The 22666-nt window shown below is 39.2% G+C and overlaps 1 protein-coding gene and 1 pseudogene across 1 annotated transcript; one reads left to right on the plus strand and one right to left on the minus strand.

Moving 5' to 3' along the window:
* The first annotated feature begins 10842 nt into the window (after window positions 1-10842).
* On the plus strand, window positions 10843-12449 carry LOC149255854 (putative carotenoid cleavage dioxygenase 4, chloroplastic pseudogene; annotated as a pseudogene).
* Window positions 12450-13131: 682 nt separating this feature from the next.
* On the minus strand, window positions 13132-17486 carry LOC149255855 (uncharacterized). Its single transcript, XM_089455147.1, has 4 exons — window positions 16726-17486; window positions 14218-16347; window positions 13517-13617; window positions 13132-13430 (listed from the first exon to the last, which is right to left on the minus strand). The coding sequence occupies exons 1-4, from the start codon at window positions 17484-17486 to the stop codon at window positions 13132-13134; spliced, it is 3291 nt and encodes a 1096-aa protein (XP_089311273.1).
* Window positions 17487-22666: the final 5180 nt, after the last annotated feature.

The raw sequence follows: 22666 nt of genomic DNA on the forward strand, positions 1-22666 counted from the left end.
CAGGATATGCTATGAGTCTTGGATCAGGAGCTGTCTCTTGGAGATCATGCAAACAATCAGTTCCAGCAGATTCCACAACAGAAGCAGAATACGTGGCAACAGCTGAAGCAACGAAAGAAATTGTGTGGCTCAGGAAAATTCTTGAAGATTTGATGGTAAAACAAGTACAATCAACTCCACTCATGATTGACAACACCTCTGCAATAAAGTTGGCCAAGAACCCAAAGTTCCATGATCGTACAAAGCACATCAATACTAAATATCATTTGATCCGACATCATTTTGAGGCCAAAACAATCCATCTCCATCATTGTTCCACAAATGAGAAAATTGCAGACATCTTCACCAAAGCGCTTGGAAGACAAAAGCTTGAAAGATTCAGAATGATGCTTGGACTCACCAACATCCCTTCAGATTAAGGGGGGGAATGTTGACACCTAATCCTCTGCGATTGGGTGAATTTGGAATGTGAACAGTCATCAAGAAGATGAACTGATCAGTCACATTCATGTATATAACAATAGCTACCTAATGAAATAAACGAATCAGTTTTTCTTCCAAGTCTGGAGTTACTCCTGGCCTGATAGTTCCAATCACTACATTTCTTGTAGAATACCACTAGGATTTATCTGGTAGAGGAATCAGCTACTCTTGTGCAATGCCAAGACAGACTCGCTAATGTTCAAAAAATTGAGCTCATTTAAGACATAATAGTTCTCAAAACAGTGTTGGCCAGGTCTTTTGCTTCCCGAATGAGCTTCTTCTTGGACTACCAACTTAGAAACCAAGGAATATTGATTATGTTGTCCTGTAGCATTTAAGGAATCTTGATTAAGCTCATTTAATTTTGCATTCAATGTCCAAATGGGTCCAAAGGACTTTAGATTTAATAATGTGTGAGCAAGCAACAAAATCATTATCTTGATAATGTGTGCATCCTAGAAGACCCATTTGTAATATAGAGGCTTGAATAAGAAATTGCTAGTTATTGAGCATTAGAAAGCCCAAAACGGTCTAGCCTTAGAGCAATCCCAAAATAAATACAAGATACTTTTCTACATATGTAATAAGGTGCATGCATATGTGTATTAAACTTTCACAATCTTAATCTAGATTCTAACTATAAACATATTATTAACCAATGTATATATAAGATAAGATAATTTTATTATTGTGCATTAGTGATCAAAGTACATTAATGGGACTAGAGAGTACAACAATCCACAATAGTGATATGGGAGTGTTGAGACGACTCCTAAGTAACAAACAATCCATATAATAATAGTTATTAGAAAGGGATAAACCCATACAAGAACTATGATGAGTATATTGTTATACAAAAGGGAAAAGGATAAATGAGGGAGGCTTTCTTTTTTCTTTTGTGGGGGGGGGTGGTGTAAATGTAGAGGTGTAGGAGAATTTATCTTCATCATCATGAATCATTGTGAAGGTACAAACACAATGTGAAAATTTCATCTTTTGCACCAACTAGAAATTATTCTGCTAACTGGAAATTAAATTATGCAATTTATTTGCTACAACAAACAATGAATAAAATCACAACTGCAATTTTCACCATAAAAATATTGTGGAAAGTAAAATATTGGAAACTGAGAAATTCTAGTACACACATTAGAATTTTGACATATTTAACTTTAGACAATTGTCCCCAGAAAACCCCAATGTGGGAAAACCGGTGTAGCAGATGAGGATTTATTATTCTTCAGCAACAATTCTGAGTACAATAATTTAGATGTTCTACTGGAAATCTAATCCAAGGAAAATGTTGGCAAAATTATTGTGATAATTTTCTCTCACCCCACAACTAATTTCTGCCACCGAGATTGCCTTCCTAGCCACAAGCTGAACCTTCTCCATCACCCTCTGCACAGTGCTTGCGCATAACCTTTGGGGATTTTGACCTTCCTCTCACTGCCTCTTCCCGTGACTGGAATATTTCCTCCTGGAATGCTGTTATCTTCCTCTACCACCTAATACTCACCCTTTGCCTATATATTCTATGTTGAATCTCTGCCACTAAGAAAATCGAACTGCCTGGGCAACTGAGTATTTGCACTGGTATGTTCTCCATCACCACAATACAACGAAAAGGGTTCAGGTATGAATGGAAATATGAATGTGACACTGCATTCACTAAACTAAAGAGGCTATTAACTAGTACACTAATCCTTATCTATATATATTTTGTTGTTATATATATGCATGAATGAGAACTAACCTGCAGATTGGAAAGAACTATATGATATCCAAGATCTACTCTTCCACTGGGGTAGGTTGAGACATCTAACGAAGAAAGGTATGATGTACATTGTTCTATTACATTTTCTATCTACTTGATATGCACTCTTATGACATGGGCAAAATGTAAATGGCAAGTGGCAAGACTATCTGACTGGACTATTCGATGACAAGTATGCAACCAACCTTGCAGTGTGGTTCATATTAGGATGTTGACCCTAGTGTAAGGAGGGGTGGAGGTATTTCCCACCGTGTAACCTCCAAACCTAGAATCGTGGGAGGTCAGTAATGGAAACGCTCCCCTAGACGTGTGATGACGATTGCCAGTTGGTGTTGACCCTAGTTGTAAGGAGGGGTGGAGGTATTTCCCACCGTGTAACCTCCAAACCTGGAATCATGGGAGGGCAGTGGTGGACACGCTCCCCTAGACGTGTGATGACGATTGCCAGTTGCCTGCTGGGGAAGTTAGGTCAATATAGTTGACACTTCCACCATGTTGGTTTTATCAGTGGTTAGATTGGTATAGTCGATGCCACCGTATATAGCAGCAGAGGATGGATAGGGTGGGAACAGAAGTAGGTCAGGAGGGATAGGAGGATATAGATCAGTTGGAGTCTTGATGCAAAGGAATGTCATTGTCTAACTTATCAAATTTTACTACTATAACTCTCTCTCCATTTGTTATGCCTTATTGCCAAACTGCTTCGAACTCTTGTATCTTTTACACTCTAACTTTGGGACGAAGTTTTCTGAAGGAGGAGTGTATGTAATGCCCTATTTAATCTTATCCTGCAAATTTTACTAAGTGTTTAAATTTCCTTAAAATATGGACTTATAATTATCAAGAAATATTGGTACATACCTACATTGGTGAAACTGTAAATTTGGTACTGATATAAATTTTGTTATTTACCTCCCCAAATTTTTAAATTTTGAGAAGACATAGTCCTCTCCAATTCATTATCAAATTATATAGATATTCATACCTCATTCCCAAAATGTCCTCTCATATTTACTTGGGAGAAGACATGGTCCTCTACAATTACTTACCGATTTATATATTCATCTCTCATCCCCAAAATTTCCTCTCACATTTACTTTGGAGAAGACATGGTCCTCTCCAATTAATTACCCAATTTTATATTCATATCACATTCCCAAATGTCCTCTCAGATTTACTTGGGAGAAGACATGGTCCTCTCCAATTAATTACCAATTTATATATTCATCTCTCATCCCCAAAATATTTACTTGGGAGAAGACATGGTCCTCTCCAATTAATTACCCAATTTTATATTCATATCACATTCCCAAATGTCCTCTCATGTTTACTTGGGAGAAAAGAAGTCAAATGTAAGGATGAGAGAGAAGTTATGACATTAATGAGAGGTGGTTGAGGTGGAGAAGAGAAGGGGGCATAAAAGAAGAAGGATGAGGGGGGAAAGGGATGGTTGGTCTTGCTTTTGGTTTTGGTTTAGCTGTGGTTTTGGAGGAATTGTTTGAGAGAGAGGAAGGGAGTATTATTCATCTTGGACACACTATATCTGGTTAGACTTGGGCTCGGAGGGCTAGGGAACCTGTGGAGGTTTCTTGGGCTAGGAATTACTTCCTAGTTGGCTGGGAGGTAAATCCAATCGATAGTCAAGAGGAGCATTCCAGCAAGAGCAGCAGCTCAAGGGCATCTCCACCGGGCTATTGGTACAGGTATTTCTCTAGGCATAGATTACTCATGTAAGTGATTGAAATGAAATGTTCACTATTTAAATTGTAGGAATTAGATTGTAAATGGTAAATTATCATCGTTTAAATGTCTTGTCAGAAAATAAATTATTGCCCTTTTATTGCATTTAAAATAGGAGAATATAGATCTGGTAGAGGACCCTAGGATGGGACCTTACAACAAATATGTGAAGGTTTTTGTTATAGCTATAGCTTTTAATATTGAGATGCCATGATTATGCTGAAATAATTATGTCGAAGAACAAATGAATTATATAGAATGAATTTGTAGATATTATGTGATTTAGATTTGTATGATTATGAACATATAGTTCCTTTATATGTATTTTTGGTTTTATCTTGAAATAGTTGCTATCTTTTTATCATCGAAAAAGAGAAGTTTATAAATATTTTGATTACTAAATATTGGTCTTTGAATTAGCATTATATTTTTGATATTATATAATAATGATGAATATTATAAATAAGATTGAAGAACCAATTCTCCTTATTTTCATTTAATATATAAAGACTAAAATTTATTATAATTTTATTGGTTCATATTCATTGCATGGTAAAATATACCCTTTTACAATATTAAATTTATCATGTAGTTGAAACCTAAATAAGTTTGCCATAAGTGTTGTATATATGTTGTGATTGATGTCAATTGCAATGTCTTTGATGTCAAAGGTAGTGTTGTGCAAGTCTATAGTAAAGTATGGTCATTAAAGGAAGTGTTGTAGTGCATAAGGAAGCTTAGGCTCAGGTGGATCCAAACCCAAATCAAGCAACAAATGAAACAAAGAGCATAGTATATAAGATGAAAAGAAACTTGATGTTTCCATAATGAGGTCGCGTAGAATGGAACAACCACATAGAAAAAAATTTGGTGTTTCCTTGACGTGCCTACATGTAGCAGCCTTGGTCAAAAATCCATGTAATAATGTTAATAAAGGAAAAGTAATAACCATGGTCATGAGACACGTATTCCAAGCTGAATGTTGGGAAAAAACATAGTGATGGGTCTCACTTGTGATTAATTAATGGCTATGGAAATTGGCAAAAGAAATGGCAAAGGATTTGGAAATACAAAGTGGCATTAACTGGAATTTTATTTATAAAAATAATGGAAATTAGGAGAAAAAGGAGGTGAAAGGTCACAGGTTGCATGCGAGGAGGACAATGAAAGAAAATAATGGAAATTGAAGAAATTAGAGGCCTCATTAATAAAAAGGATTATGAGGATCAGTTTGTAGCTTTTTGTTAGTTTTAGCTTGGAGGTCTCTATTCTACTCTCTCTCCCATACTCTTGGACACTTAGAGTTTTATTGGAGCACTCTTGGAGGAGTGTGGCATACTTGGGATTTGGAGCAAGAAGGAAAATGAATAACAGGAAAGCACAACAGGACATTGGGATCAACAATTACAGTGGGTTTTCCTTGCAGGTACTGAGTTGCATGTATGATTTCCTTGCTAGTTTTGGAATGCATGACACATGCATGTGGTTTTTTGGTTATGATTTATCATTGGCATGGAGGATTTCCTAGATTGATGGTGGATTTTCCTAGCCTTTCCATTTCCTGGATAACCATGGTGTTGTGGGTGTCTTTCCTTTTGTTTTCTGGTTGGTTCTCATGTTCCTTATGGTTGTGGGTTGAGTTATTAGTTCCTGGAAGCCTTGGTTGGACAAATGCTCTAGAAGCCCTGTAACAGCTTAGGTTGAGTTACTAATCCTGGAAGTCTTGGTTGGACAAACACTTTGGAATCCCTTGGTGGGTTGAGTTATTAGTCTTGGAAGCCCTAGTTGTACAAACACTCTGGAAGCCTGGCAACAACTATGGGTTGAGTTACTGGTCCTGGTATTCATGGTTGGAATAAACACTTTAGAGCCTTGGAAAACTTTGGTAGAGACCAATCTGGTGATGGTTAATGATGTCTGGCCGTGAGGTGGAATCACTAGTTGAGGGTTGAGGTGGTTTGGCCTCTGGAAGCCCTGGTTTGTTTTTTTTTTTTCCCATGAGATCCCACATTCAGGCTTCAACTATGGCACATGGATGATTGACTGAAAGAAATATTTGGTTCAACCAATCTATGGTTGGGTGATACGTAAAAGTCCCAGACTTGGTTGCATTTTGCATATGTTAATAAGAGATTCTTTCCTCATGTATTTGATGGCTAAATATACTTGTTCATATGTGGTTCTTATGGTTGTTATATCTTTGTTATTTCTGTTGAATATATATGTTGGTTATGAGGATGTTTTACGACAGTCTTGATGTATGACTCTCATCATGTTTTGATTAGTAAATGAATGATCAATGAATATATGACCTAATAGATGATAATGCAGATATTGTGATAAGGCATCAATAATTACAAATCTCAGATAAGTATGAGACCCATATTCTCATATCTGTTGTTATGACCTGTAGCTTACATATTTGTGATATGTTTGACGAAATGCCTGTCATGGCTAGTAGGGCTCCAGTCAAGTCATTGAGCAAATGTTTGCATTAGTAATCTTGTTTCAATGTTACTTATCATTTCTAAAGCTTTCATGAAGTTATGGGCAGTGGCCTGAGTCTTGGCCCTAAAAAAGTTGCACAGAATCTGGGTTTGATGGCATAGAACTACCTGAAAAATGCCACAGTCACATGGATGCCTTGTTGTGGGAGCAACTGGAGGGTCTCAGTCACATGCATGCCTTGTCATGGGGGAAACTGAGGCTCTAGGGCAGTGAAAAAGCAAGCTGCCTCAGGGGTTGGTCACCTGGAACGGTTGGTTGGCTACTGAAGGTTCTGTATCATGTGTGGAAGGTCAGAATATTTTTGTTTTATCGGTTCCACTTCTTTAACTTTACATGGGGATTTTAATCGCATCATAGTAGCCTCTCGTCACATGTTTACCCCAAAAAATCGGTTAACTTGGGTAAATGTGGGAGGAGGGTGTTATAGAGTGGTATCAAAGCATGGTTCACCCCTTGGATTGGATGCCCGGTGTGTGCTGAGAATTCATACATATCAGTTGTGTATGTGTTCTTCATGCTTCTAGTATATGTGCTTGTGTTGAATGCATGGTGTTGGGCATGGTTTCATTTGTGTTGCGATGTAAAATTTGATGGTGTTGTTTTTGGGTGTGGCCATCATGAGTGCATGCCGGTTGTGCATTGGTGATGCATATTAGTGTTTATGTGTTGTTATGAGTACATTGACATGGTAATAGTTTCCGTGCATGAGGTCATGGTATGTGGTTGGTATGGTCATGCATTGATGACTGGATAATGGTTGAAATGATGATTAAATGTTGACATGATTATGTTTATATATGTATTGCACTAATCAAGTTGGTCTTGCAGATGAGATATCCTCCCCTAAACTAAACTGAGGTACGTTGGTTTGTTTATGATTTGGTTTAGCTGACATGATATACCTTGCAGGAAGAGAAGATCAAAGATGACTAGTAATATGGTAGACTACAACTCACGAGATTCTCCCTATAGATCAGATGAGCAACATGGTGAGGGATATTCTCCTGACATAGCAGACACTTTGAGAAGTTTGAAGGCAGAAATAAGGAGTTGCAAAGAAGATAATGACCAAATCATTCAATCACAAGAGAGACTTTCTAGGGCACATGAGAAACAAGCAAAAGTCAATGCAATTATTCTTCAAAGCTTTTCAGACTTGCAGAGACAGGGACCACTTAGAATCAGTCATGGACAGGAGGATAGGACTAATGGAGCATATGGTAGCAGGTCACATGGTGGGCACAAGTTGGATAGAGATGACATGGTCAGAGATGGAAGATTATTGGATACACCTAATAGACGAGGTAGTGGACATGGACTTTACTCTAGTTTTGGTTCATACAAGTATCATAGTCATCATCGTTATCATCCTTACAAGAGGAGTGACAAGGGATATTTTCTGGATGAGTTCAAGAAATAAAATCCACCTACATTTGATGGGGAAATTAAGAAGTCACAGGATTCTGAAGCATGGTTGCTTGGGATAAATAAGTTCTTTAGGTTGCATCATTACTCAGTGAACATGAAGGCCAGGATAGCGACATTAAATCTTAAAGGTAAAGCAGATATCTAATGGGAAGATGTAAAGAATGTCAGAGGTATTCATGAAGAGGAGTTGAATTGGAGTGAGTTCTAGAGATTATTCAGGAAGAAATATTCATCGTAGAGCTACTATGACGAGGCAAAAGAGTTTTATGAGTTCAATATGGGATCTATGACTGACAAGGAGTACACTTGTAGATTCTTGGAGTTATTAAGTTATGTGTCTTACCTCAAGGAGGAGAAGGCCAAGACCCAATGATTCATTAGTGGGTTGTCAGTAGCGTTCAAGGACAAGATTGAGTTTGATGAGCCTAGATCATTAAAGGATTCCATCTAAAAGCTAAAGCATTGTTTTGAGCAATCAAAGCATAGATCTGAGACAAAGCCAGACTGGAAATGTAACAATGAAAATGAGACAAGAAGCAAACAAGACCTAAAGATACAAGTAACAAAGAGAATGTGACACCACATAAGAATTTCAATGCATCTGATAGAGGAAAGGGATTTTGGTCTGAGAAGCAAAACGAGGGTGCAGGTTGGAAGCCTTTGTAGTGTTGGAATTGTGGTGGAGAGCATCGTAGGAGAGATTGTCCATAACATCACGGTGTCACACCACATATCTATAGTGCTCAGGAGGCACAAACAGTCGAAGATGTTGGACAGAGTATTCCATAGATCTATGCAGCATTGGATAACAGGTAGGTAGATCACCAAGCATCTATTATCGACATGGATGTTAAACTTTGTGATCAAGTTGTTTCTATTTTTATTGACTCTGGAGCTAATTATAGTTATGTTAATATTGACCTGGTGAATAAGTGTGTTTTGAATAAATAAGTGCATGCAAAATCTTGGTTAGTGCAGTTGGCTACAAGTACAAATAAGAGAGTTTATCACTTCGAAAGTATTGTTGTTAGGATCATATAATATGTTGTTGGGAATGGACTAGTTGTATCTTCGTAGGACCAAGGTGGAATGTTATGACAAGGCTATTGAGTGTCTAGATGACAATGGGGAACAAAGATTCTTGCAGGGTAAGAAGAAGGAAACATCAGTTACTATGGTTACATCTATGTAGGCAAAGCGCAATCGCAAGAAAGGGTGTGTGTTATTCACATTGCAATTTCCAATGACAAAGGTAAGGGAGTTGAGGATGCAAATGTATTGAGAAGGTACCCAGTTCTACAAAAATTTTAGGATGTGTTTCCGACATATATTTCAAAGTTGCTACCTCACACAGAAGTGGAATTTTCTATTGAGTTGGTACCAGGGGCAGGGCCAGCATCAAAGGCACCTTACAGGATGAGCACACCAGAGTTGGTCGAGTTGAAGTTGCAGTTGAAGGAGATGCCTGACAAGGGATACATTAGGCCAAGTGTATTGCCTTAGGGTGCACCAATGTTGTTTGTGAAGAAGAAGGATGATACTCTTAGGTTATGCATTGATTACAGACAATTGAACAAAGTTACCATCAAAAATAGGTATCTGTTTCCGAGGATTGATGACTTGTTTGATCAGTGGAAGGGAGCAACAGTGTTCTCGAAGATTGATCTGAGATTAGGATACCATCAGGTACACATCAAAGAAGAAGACATCTACAAGATTTATTTCTAGGCTAGGTATGGGAAATACGAGTTTGTTGTAGTTCCATTTGGTTTGACTAATTCTCCAGTTACTTTTATGTGCTTGATGAATAGTCTGTTGTGTTCTTATTTGGACAAGTTTTTTATTGTATCCATTAATGATATATTGGTATATTCTAAGACTAAAGAAGAACATGTCGAACATTTAGCAGTGGTATTGAGATTGTTGAGAGAACATCAGTTGTATGATAAGCTCAATAAATGAAGTTTCTTTCATACAGAGGTACATTACTTGGGACATGTGGTTTCCAAGGAAGACATAACAGTGGATCTAGAAAAGATAAGGGCTATCATGGAGTGGGAAACTCCTAGGAATATGGATGAGGTAAGGTCCTTTATGGGGTTAGCAGGTTATTACAGGAGGTTCATCAATAACTTCTTACATATTTCTTATCCTATTACATCGTTGTAAAGGAAAGGTAAGAATTTTGAATGGATAAAGGAATGTGCAACTAGTTTTGAGCAGTTGAAGCAGTTGTTTGCATATCCGGACAAAGAGCTTGTGGTATGTACATATGCTTGCAAGAGAGGACTTTGTGCAGTCCTGATGTAGGAAGGACAGGTAGTATGCTATGAATCAAGGAAAATTAATGAGCATGGGCAGAATTACCCAACACATGATCTTGAGTTGGCAGCAATCTTCCATACTTTGAATATGTGGATGCATTATCTTCTTGGAAGGAGGTTCATCTTGATGAGGGATCATAGTGGATTGAGGCATATATTTGACCAACCTAATTTGAATGCCAAGCAAGCTAGATGGCTGTCCACGATCGATGAGTTCGAATTTGAGATCAAGTACATTAAAGGTAAAGAGAACAAGGTTGTAGATGCTCTTAGCAGGAGGATATAGGTAAATCACATAACAACTATGAGTTTTTATGGTACATATTTACAAGATTGGATCTTGCAGGAAGGACAACAAGATGACAAGTATATTGATTTTATCAACACAGTATAGGTGATTAAAATGGAGACTATCGTGGCTTGGTCATATTTAGGGATAGGATCTATGTTCCAGATGGAAGTGAGCTTAAGAAGATTATCTTGAGGGAATCTCATGCTAAGACGTATTCAGGTCATCCAAGATATCAGAAGAACAAAATCGTTGTCAATGGCACTAGATGTCAAAGTAATGATCTAAAATCCATGCCCACGCCCATGCCCATGCCCACGCCCACTACTACACTTCCCTCAGAAGATCCGCTTAATGGCATTTCTTCTGTTTTGGCAGCAGTTTTATGCAATGTTGTGGATGATCTTATAAATAACTTTATCGATAATCTGCTAAGGCCTTCCGTGAATCAAATATTTGTGTTGGTTGGAAACTTCGCTCCCGTGCAAGAGGCTGCACCAGTGGCGTGTGACAAGATACAGGGCCCTCTCCCTGCCTGTGTCGACGGTGTTTATATACACAATGGGCCGAATTCAAGATACGTCCCTAGAGGTGGCCACCATCTTTTCGACTGGGACAGAATTCTTCACGCCATCATGATCAAAGATGGTTGAGTAACGTTCTGCAGCTGTTTCGTCTGCATGCACAAATTTGTGCAAGAAGAGACGGTGGGAGGCCAGGTGGTGCCCAAATTCTTTTTCGGTTTCTACAGCCTCGCCGTCGGATTGGCCAAGGGAGTCCTGTTCCACGCCAGAGTGGCTCTTGGCCTCTTTAATCCCTTCAATGGCACAGGATTGGCAAATAATAGTCTCCTGTATTTCAATGGAACACCGATTGTGCTCGAGGAATCAGATCTGCCGTACACGATGAAGGTCATGGAATCCGGCGACATTGTCACTGCCGGCATGTATGACTTCAATGGGAAACTCTTCATGGCCATGACAGCACATCCCAAGATCAAACCCGGAAATGAAAGCTTTTCGCTTTCCGTTGCAGTTTCATTCCTCTGTTTCTCAATTATTTCAAAGTGTCGCCTGCCGGAGAAAAAGAACCGAACGTCGGAATCCTGTCAATGTTGCAGCCGTGGTTAATTCATGATTTTGCGATAACTAAGCAATATGCCATATTTCCCAATACCCAGATTGTGGTGGACCCCATGAATATGATTGTTAGTGGCAGCTCTCCCATGGGTTGCGACCTTTCTAAGGTCCCACGGCTCGGCGTTCTCCTGCGCTATGCAACGAACGAGGCCATGATGAAATGGGTCAAAGTCCCGGGCTTCAATTTCTTCCATTCGCTCAACGCGTGGGATGAGGGCGACGAGATCGTGTTGATTGGCGCAAATTTGTACCCAGTGGAGCATGTTCTAGAGAGAACCTCTCTGGTCCATTCCACAGTAGAGAAGGTCCGCATAAATTCGAGAAACAGGATTTATCCCAAAAGCCATTGTCTTCAAAATGTTTGGAGTTGGGCGTCATCAATCCCCAGTTCGTTGCCAAGAAGAACAAGTATGCATACATGTTGATAGCAGCACCGTTTCCTAAACTCTCTGGGGTCATTAAACTTGACTTTGATATGCCGGAAGCGATGGCTGGAAGCGAGTGCGTGGTCGCGTCGAGGGCTTATGGTGAAGGTTGCTTCGACAATGAGCTGTTCTTCGTGCCCCGGAGTTTGGATCCAAATGCCAAGGAGGATGACAGTTACATCGTGGCTTTTACCTATAATGAAGGCATGGGGATTTCCAGTTTTTTGGTGATGGACGCGCAATCTACGACCCTTGAAATCGTGGCTCCCTGCCAAAGTTCCGTACGTCTTTCATGGCCTCTTCGTTAGTGATGCTGACATGGCAAACCAAATCTAATTCCGAGCTCGCATTGAGATTAATTTTCACTAAAAATAGAAACATATCATGATATTGCCAGGAAAAACTCTAATTTTTAGGCTTTTAATGAGAAACTTCTAAATTTATAATGTGTTTCAAAAATATAAATGACATTTTATTTGTCCTAGCTAGCATGGTGAAATCTTATATTAGCTCTATGTGGAATTTATTTGTCCTAGGTAGCATGGACTATTCTTGTGAAATTTTATATTAATTCTATGTGGAATGAAAAAATTCAAATGTTTTTTTTTACTTTAACGGTTAATTTTTGATTGGCGGCAAAACAGCTGCCGCGTACTTAGTACATCGGATTAAAATCCTCTGTTTTCACATCTCTCAAATTTCTTGTTACACAGTGAGGTCCATGGACCTGTTTTGTCACAGAATCGCCCTTTGGGAAAATTCGCATAGACTCTGCCTAAAAGGTTCTGAACATCTTTTAAGGATCAATTGTCCATACAATCATTGACTGTTACCTGTTGCCACTGGGAGGTTTCAGAATTTAACTTGCTTCAACCTGGAATTTGATATGCCGTCCTCTATCTCTGTTTCTCAAACCTCGACCAACCAACACTTCATTTTCCAATTATAGTTTTCAAATCAATGGCGCACTACTAATTACTTTTTAATGAGTATCAGATTGTGCTTTCAATGGGCATCTTTAAATGGTCATTTTCCCAAACACGAATTGGCTGTTACCTGAAGCCGTCTTCCGTCTCTGTTCATCAAACCTCAACGAACCAGCACCTGATTTTCCAGTTGAGCTTTCAAATGAATGTTGCAAGATAAGAACATTTAAAAGAGAGAGAATGCGTTTTCCTTGGGAAAACAACTTGCTGTCGCTAACAGAAATATTCGATGCACTATCAGGAACAAAGCTTAGTTCAGCTTGCACTGATGCAAGGTTCATATTCCCCTTTGCAGGTGACACGGCGGTGGGACCAATGGATAAGAAATATTCTGTCACATGATCATCTTTCTGAAGTTAATCGACAATCAAGGAAAGGTTTGTTCTGCTAACAGTCTCAACAAGCTTTAGAGCTGACCGACAGGGAAAGGACCAGAGTTATTGCTGCCATTCTTGGCTTTCTTCCGAGATGTAGATGAAATACCAGAATAAACTCTTTTATTTCTGCCTGTAGCACACCTGTAAAGAGCATTCATTCAATCTGACACACAACTCCCAAGTCGATTCAGAATTCTGTTGGGAACAGAGTTTATAGAGCCTTCCAGGAACAGTGTTTCCAAAACATCTAACTTTTCTTGATTGCCTGCCCTTGGAGCTTGGTTTAATTGATTCCTGATAATTAGTTCAGCAAAAACCTGATGGGTATCCAAGATTGCTAGTTCAGGAGCTGATCCCCAAAACATCTGAAATAACAGTTTTCCTTGGTGAGTCTATTAAGGGATGATGCAGAGAGTTTCTTCAGAGTTTATTGAAAGGGTTCTTTGGCTTCTGGCTGAGCCAAGATTGGCTTCGGAATCGGCTTGAGAATTTAGCTGCCTCATTATATGGTAGAAGGAAATTTTCCGAAACATAGCCAGCATGGGTCTAATTTTCTTGAGAATTCGGCCTAAATGGATCTGCAAGGGATTCGAGATTGAGTTCATTGCTTGAATGATGAGCCGAGAGTCTCCAAAGACCGTCAGGGATTGGATATTCCGTTTAAGAGCCAGAGTCAGTCCCTGCCACAAAGCTAGAGCCTCAGCTCTATTGTTTGATTCAATTCCCAGACCCCAATGATACCTGAGTAATGTAGTGCCATCTGGATTCAGCAGAATTCCACCGCCACCCGCAGCACCTGGATTGCCTTTAGAGGCCCCGTCGAAGAATAGACAATGGTCATCAAGGGCCGATCTCCACTTTAGAAATTCCTGTTCTTCCAGGCGAATTTCCCACGTGGCGTGGCAAGAGGCTGGAGTAATAGGGGTGGTTTGATTAACTGGGACAATATCTTTCAGCCAAATCTCCTCCTCACTGTCCAGCTTCGCTTCATTCCTTAAGGTTGGTTTAGCTTCCAATGTCTCTCCTAGAATAGCTTTAATTTTGGAGATAACGTTGTTTGATGTGCAGATTTCTCCTCTGAAAATTCTGTTATTCCTTTCCAGCCATAACTTCCAGCAGATGAATTTAGGGATCCACATCCATGCAGTCTTAAGAAGGTTTTTTTTTTTGAGGCAGAACGATGAAAGCTTGGCCCACTCGTGTAGCATGTTTGGCACATTTCTTGGCAGCTCAATCTTGTCCGCCCTTGAGCTCAGAACCCCCTTCCAAACTGCCTTGGCAAAGGGACACAGCAACAACAGATGATCAGCTGTTTCTTCCTCTGATATACATAATGGGCATCTGGAAGGCCCTTCCATTCCCCGTTTTCTCAGGTTATCTCCTGTGAGGACACTGTTATGAGCAAGCGTCCAGCAGAAGAAGTCTATTTTTGGGAGTGAAGGGAAGCTCCATATGAATTTCCATTGCGTTGGGTCTGGAGGAACATTCGGAACAGCAATCAAACTTTTGTATCCTTCAGCAACCGAGAAGGAACCAGTATGGGAGCCCCACCCTCTTTTGTCCTTGGCTGTTGCTGACAAAGGAGATTTTCCTTGGAGTTTGTCTAATAGAAGTGAAGCTTCAGATTGCAAATGGTGTGGTACCTCTCCAAGATTCCAGCTGTCCCATCTTCTGCCAGCATCCTCCATCCAGGTGGATATGTCCCACAGTGTTTCCTTATTGTTGGAATGCAGCCAAAGTTTAATATTTGCCAGGTCTTCTATATGATGTAGTGGCTGGTCTCCAAGAATCTGATCTTTCCAAATTCTAATTTTTTTCCCATTACCTGGGATCCAGTAGAGGTTGGGACTGAAGTTCTCCAGAGCCGCGATACAAAGTTTGGATATTGGGGAGCCTTTGGAGTTTTTTGGGGGAAGGTCCAAACATCTCAAACGTTGACCTTGAAAGTATTTCTTCCACAGTACTTTCTTGCTCCAGCTTATTTTCCCTGCCACAATATTCCACAACATTTTTGAACCTAGAGCGAGATTTTGAGCAGCCAAGTCTCTCATTTGCAGACCTCCTTCCATGTATGGTCTTTTAATGGTATCCCAATTTACTAAATGAAGTCTTCTTTCATTGTTTTTCCCTCCTTCCCACAGGAATCTCCTCAGCATACCATCCATTTTACTGAGAAAGGTTTTGGGGGCAAGGAGAATGGAGTGCTGAAAAAGAGGCATGCTTGTTAGGACAGCTTTTATAAGAATTATTTTCCCAGCAGTGTTCAGCCAGGAGGCTCCCCAGGCTTGTATTCTGAGCTTAAGCTTGTCCAAAAGGGGCATCCAGTGGGCTACTTTAGGGATGGATCTGAAAATTGGGATCCCAAGATATTTGAAGGATTCCCAGTCCTGACAAATTTTCATCTCAAGTAGCCTGGCTATGTCAGCTAGATTTTTTGCTGAGCAATTCCAGCCATAGATTGTGCTTTTTGAATAGTTTATCTTGCTGCCGGAGGCTTCCTTATAGATGTCCAGTTCCTTTTTAAAAGATCTGGCCGAATTAATGCTCGCTCCACCTAGAAGCAGAGTATCGTCGGCAAATTGGGCATGGTTTATGTCTTTAACATTTTGCACCATTCTGAGGCCTGGTAGAATTTGGACTTGCTGACAGAAGTCCAGCTGAAAACTGAGCACTGAGGCTTGAATAGCATAGAGGAGCGGGGACAGCGGACAACCTTGTCTTAATCCCCTGGAAGCTGTAAAAAATTCAGTCGAACGTCCATTTACCAACGGTGCAATCCAAGGAGAGGCAATGCAGGCTTTCACCCAATTTATGAAGTTTATTGAGAAGCCCATTTTTGTCATAACAGCAAACAGAAAGTCATGCCTCACCCTGTCAAAGGCATTAGCCAAGTCGAGTTTTATTACCATTCCTTTCTCTTTTCTCTGGCCACTTGAGTGAACTGCCTCTTGAACCAGCACGATATTGTCCAGTATCTTTCTTCCTTTGATGAAGCCTCCTTGGTTCTCCGGAATGATGTCTGGCAGAATATTCTTGAGGCGATTGGATATAATTTTGGTAATCAGTTTATAGCTGGTATTACATAGCGAAATGGGTCGAAATCTACTGAAATCTGAGGCTCCTTTCTCTTTCGGAAGCAATGCAAGGAAGGCTGAATTGGTACTGCCTCCTATCTTTGCACAGAATTGGGATTTCCTGACCATTCTAAGGAGGTCTTTATTGATAGTTGACCAGCAAGACTGAAGGAACCTAGCAGTGAACCCATCAGGCCCTGGCGCTTTATCCGGTTCCATGCTATCCAAGGCTTTCTTGAGCTTATCCATGTTGATCGGGGCAGTCAGCATATTATTGACAGGGTCTTGCACACAGAAGGGGATTAGATTATACGGATAGGCTTGAGGATCTATAGGCTGGTCATCAGGCGCTGAATAGAGATCTTTGAAAAAGGAGAATGCTGCTCTCTTGATGCCTTCAAAATCTTTAACCACTGCATCTTGGAAGCAGATTTCTGAAACATTTTTGAATTGCTTTCGAGCTTCGGCATGCTTGTGGAAAAAACTAGTATTCTTGTCGCCGGCCTGAAGCCATAAGTTTCTAGATTTTTGTCTCCAATACTCCTCTTCGTCCCTACTAGCTTTATGAAGGGTTTTTTGCAACTCAACTTCTTTTTGGAGCAGACTTTGGGTAATAACTGAGTCCTCCATTGATGATTGGAGGGCAGCAAGGTTTTCTATAGATTCTTTTCTCTTGGCAGCAGGTGTTTTCAAAGCTTTAGCCCACTCCTTGAGTCTTCTCTTAAGAGCCCGCAGCTTTCCTTCCCACACGAAGAAGGGGGATCCCTGTATTTTCCGGTTCCAGACTTCAGAAACCACCTCATTGAAATCCTCTTGCTGAATCCACAATGGGCTAAATCTAAATGGAATGGGGCCAAGAAAGCCATCCATGGAAAGCTCGAGACTTATGGGTTTATGATCGGAGGTGCAGTTGGGCAGAATTTTGGATGATGCCATTAGCCCGCTAGTAAGAAAGGAGGATTGGACTAGGAATCTGTCCAATCGAGCAGCTATATGGCTGGGACCTAATCTTTTATTAGACCAAGTGTATTTCCCAGCTGATGGTTTGATGTCCTCCAAATCCCAGCCAATCATGATATCTTCTACCCATTCTCTGGCAGGATCCCTTACAGGGGAACCACCTTTTTTCTCTTCAGCAGCTAGAGTAACGTTCAGATCCCCTGCAATAATGATATTTTCTGGATTGTACAATAACAGAAAGGACTGGAGCGAGTCCCAACAAATTTTTTTCTCCGATGGAGAGACCGGAGCATAAAGATTAAACATACTTACTTGGTGACCAGAGTCTTTGTGAAGGAGCTGAGTGAAAATCCAGTGCTGGCTACTTTCTTCTTGGATCAAATCGTATTTGGAGCTGTCCCAGAAGGAGGCAATCCCACCAGAGGCACCTCTAGCACTGACAGCTCTACCAGGGCCTTTGCGCCAGAATGTTTTGCTGGATTGGAGGAGAAGAGTGTCCTCCAGCTTTGTCTCCTGGATGAGAAAGATTTCAGGCATATGCAACCTCACAATGTCTTTCAGGGCCTCTTCTTTCAGCCTGCTACCTAATCCTCTGCAATTCCAGGAGACGTATTTCATTATTTACTGGGGTGGGGGGGAGTGGCTCCTTTTGGAGCCTTGTTATGCTTGCGCCCTGATCTGGTGTTCATCATTCCCTTGAGAGTTTTCTGGGAACCTTGGAGAACATCCATGTAGGTTTTTTCCTCTCTCTGTTTCTTCTTGGATTTTCGGCCCCTGGTCGATTTGATAGGAGAAATTTGTGAGCTGTCTGATTCGGAATCTCTTTCTTCTGATTCTTCCCCTGAGTCAGAGGCAAGACTGATGTGCTCGTCGTTGCCTGCTTTTTCCCCTTGATCTGCCTTAGTTAGGTGGGCATTTGATTCTTCTTCGGTATCTTTCCTTTTCTTCGGCTGACCTTCAGTTTCTTCATGGTTCTCTGAGGCCTCCCCCTTTTCAGCTGAGGAAGGGCCTTCATTTGAGACTGGTTTGGTCTTGTCATTGGGCTGGGGATTCCCTTTTGGTCCTGTCTGCTTCTTCTCGTTTGGCTTTGAAACTACCTTTCCCTTTTTTATTTCCTTCCATCCTTCTTCTTCCACTTTGTCCCCTGATGGAGCTTTGGGGCAGTTTCGTTGAAAATGGCCGTGCTCATGGCAGATTCTGCATTTAAATGGCAGTTGCTCGTAGTCCAGCTTCTGGTAGTGGTGCCAATCTCCCACTGAGAGCTTGATGGCTTCTGGTAGTCCAGCTTCTAGGTCAACTTCCACGCAGATTCTGGCGCAGGTGTATTGGCCCTTGTTATCAGCTTTGTCGATGAATCTGCCCAGCCCGTTTCCTATCTTTTGCAGAGATTGATAGCTCCAGCAGTGTATTGGCAGATTGGGGAGCCGGACCCAAACAGGGACCTCCTTTGGAACATCGACTGAGGGGTCAAAGTCGGGTGTCCATTTATTCAGAAAGAGACCTTGATTTCCCATGAAATATGGGCCATTTCTGAACACTAGATCTCGGTCTTCCTTGGTAGTGAATTCGAAGATGAAAAAGCCCCTTCCAACCGCGTAGCTGATCACATTGTTGGGAAGCAGAGGTCTCCAGTTTCGTTGAACCCATTCATCAGTCGATTTTGTTGTTGGCCACCGGCCCATAAATTGCCCCACTAAACCTCTGTCAGCCAGGGCAAGGGCGATTTTGATAGTTTGGTCTTCCGGCAAAGCAATTTCTGGGATTTCATCCAGCTTTTTTATAAATTTCGGGACTTCAGGGTGAGTTCGTTTTTTCCCCCTCTGCGTTAGAATACTTCTGAAGGCTTCTGCTGGTGTTAGCGGAGGGGTGGGAGAGGGCTCCGCACCCCCTGGAGCAGTCATGGCGGCGGGCGATCGGACGCAGACCTAGCCTGAGCATATCAGAGCGCGCGCGCGATTTTTAAAGGCTCACACATGTTGAAAAAATTCAAATGTTATTCATAAAATTGGTAAAACATTTAATCTTATTTATATTTTATTATATTTATTTTAATTTTAATTAATTTATAATGATTATATTATTATTATATTAATTTGAATTAATGATTTGTTTATAAAAAATATTTTAACCATGTATTTATTGATCATTTATTCAAAATATCATATATATATATATATATATATATATATAGATATAATTGAAATAAAATTCTTATCCTTCTCCTTTCGAGTGATTTCTAACAATTAACCTCATAAACATTATTATAATAACTTTAAACATTATTGAATCTAAATCATCCTACACATATAAGACACATATTTTCCTCGAAATACTTCTTTTATATATATATATATATATATATATATATAAACAATTTTTTACAAATTTCAATAAATTTTAAAAATATATTCATCTAATAATCTCATAGAAAAGCTGATAACACATAACAAGAATATTAAAATGGCTACTTGATTATTTTTTCTTAATTGTTTTACATATATATAGTCTAATTTAATTACTTGAGTGACCGTGACCAATAATTAGTAACAAGAATATTACAATGGCTACTTGATTATTTTTTCTTAATTGTTTTACATATATATAATCTAATTTAATTACTTGAGTGATCGTGACCACTCTAATTTAATTACTGAAGTGACTACTAATTAGTTATTTAGATGTGGTATCTTGGAAGTTGTAAAATGATTGAATCACTATATAGTAAGGAAAACTTATCATAATTCAGTTATCAAATTAGTAGTGGAACAACCACACCACTTGAAATTAAATCGATTAAATCTATTTTCATTTTTGTTTAATAGAAATTTTCTATTATTTAAATTTATGAAATGCTAATATATAGTGATTAAAATTGAATTTCCCATTATTTTTAAAGAATTTATAATTTGTTTTAAATAAAAAATAAAATTTTAAGATGGTTTGGAAAATAACAATTTTTAAAATAATACTTTTCTATAAGGTTAACTTGGGTATTTAGCATTATAAAATGGTGGTATTCAATGCATTGTTCACAAATATTTAGATGTGTGGTTGAAAGAAACATACAACCTCTACACATATTTGGTATTTTGGAGTTTTGTGGCCATTGCATGTTGCATAAAGTTTAGGTTAGTAATTTTATTATTTGAGCTTGTTTCAAGTTGTATAACTATTGAAATCAATATAATTTTTTTTATGTTTTGATTTTTTGGGAATATTTTATGATATATTTTGCGAGATATATTATAGGAATTGTTGGAATCACAAATTTGAGTTATAAACTTTGTATAATATGAGTTGTACAAAACTTTTTCAAGGTGTTGAATCTATTTATGTATTGAAGGATGCATCTTAAAGAACAAAAACCCATGATTTCTCCAAAAAAAAATATCGTGGATTCTAAATAAAAAGCCAAAATGTACAAGAGTTAGATTGTGCCTTAAAATCAATTGTGTAACAATATCAAAAAAATTATTTTACACATACCATTGGGGAGTTTGTGGGTTGATACTATATCTAAGGAGGCCTTGATCTTTCTAGTGAACATATACCTTCATGAATTCAAGGATGATCAAATGATTCCTCATCATAATATCAAATTCATAGTCTTATAAGCCACATGGCTATGCTATATTTCCTAAAAGAAAATATTGAAGTTTTTTGTTATAGCTATAGCTTTTAATATTAAGATGCCATGATTATGCTGAAATAATTATGTAGAAGAACAAATGAATCATATAGAATCATTTTGTAGATATTATGTGATTTATACTTGAACATATAGTTCCTTTATATGTATTTTTGGTTTTATCTTGAAATAGTTGGTATCCTTTTATCGTCGAAAAAGAGAAGTTTATAAAATTTAAAAAGAAGGGTTTTCTCTTTAACAATTTATAAATATTTTGATTACTAGATATTGGTCTTTGAGTTAGCATTATATTTTTGATATTATATAATAATGATAATATTATAAATAAGATTGAAGAACCAATTCTCCTTATTTTCATTTAATATATAAAGACTAAAATTATTTATAATTTTATTGGTTCATATTCATTGCATGATAAAATATACCCTTTTACAATATTAAATTTATCATGTAGTTGAAACCCAAATAAGTTTGCCATAAGTGTTGTATATATGTTGTGATTGATGTCAATTGCAATGTTTTTGTTGGGCGCGGGATCCCCCAATGCAGGTTTTGGGGCTTAAAGCCCAGATTTTGACCAAATCCGATGTAAAGACTTCACGTTTTGTGGGCACAGAGTGCGAAGATTGTAAATGAGTCATAGGGTTGTCCACCCTCATTTTTCTAATGTAATGTCGGCTTTAGAAACCTACCGATGGTCTGCAGGCCATGGGATTGTATAAATACAACAAGGCTTTAAGTTGTAAAGAGAGGAAGTAAGTGAGTAAGATCTAAATATGAAGAATTGAGTCTTATCTAAGTGTAGAGTCGAGTCTTTGGGTCGTAGAGTAGGAGAAGGCTCTGCAGCTGAGTGCGCAGAGGCCTAGTAGTCTGCAGCTGAGTGCGTGGACCCCTGCAGCTGAGTGCGCAGGGCAGATTGAGTCTGTAACCTTTGAAGAAGCAATAAAGAGAAGTCTTACATCATTTCTGTGTATCTTTTTCATGTTTTGTGCATTGAATGTATCGGATATAAATTGCATTTCTATTGTTTATATGATGCGCAAACTTATATGAATGTGTTGATAAAGTGAATATAAGATAAAGTATCTGTTTACGCGAAGATAACTAACTGTTATAAGAAGATAAGTAAGCTACGTGGTGTAACTTGGAGAAGTAGCGCAGATCGCTGCTAGGGCAGCGTGAAATCACCTCAGCCCTTCGTTAGGGCTACGTGAAGGCAATTATAACAGATTGCGAAGGCCTCACAAGTCAGGATAGTGCGCGAAGTGACCTGTGTGAAGGTATTTACAGTTGGACTAAACCGACCCCTCAGACATCTCAAGGGTGCGATAACTTGGTTCCAGCATCCCCCCATACTACTTTGTGTGAGACCTCAGTCCGCGCTCCATGAGCTATTGCCGAAAGGGCCAGTAGTACAGGGATTTGATTGGCTAAATAACTCTGAACCTGGGTCAGGCCCCCTCAAGCCAATAAATGGTTCTGTTGTCGGGACCAGAATCTGAATAGC

Source organism: Pinus tabuliformis, chromosome 7 (genome assembly GCF_031772625.1).
Source record: "Pinus tabuliformis cultivar Carrire ecotype Pingquan chromosome 7, CPIR1, whole genome shotgun sequence".
Taxonomy (NCBI): Eukaryota; Viridiplantae; Streptophyta; class Pinopsida; order Pinales; family Pinaceae; genus Pinus; species Pinus tabuliformis.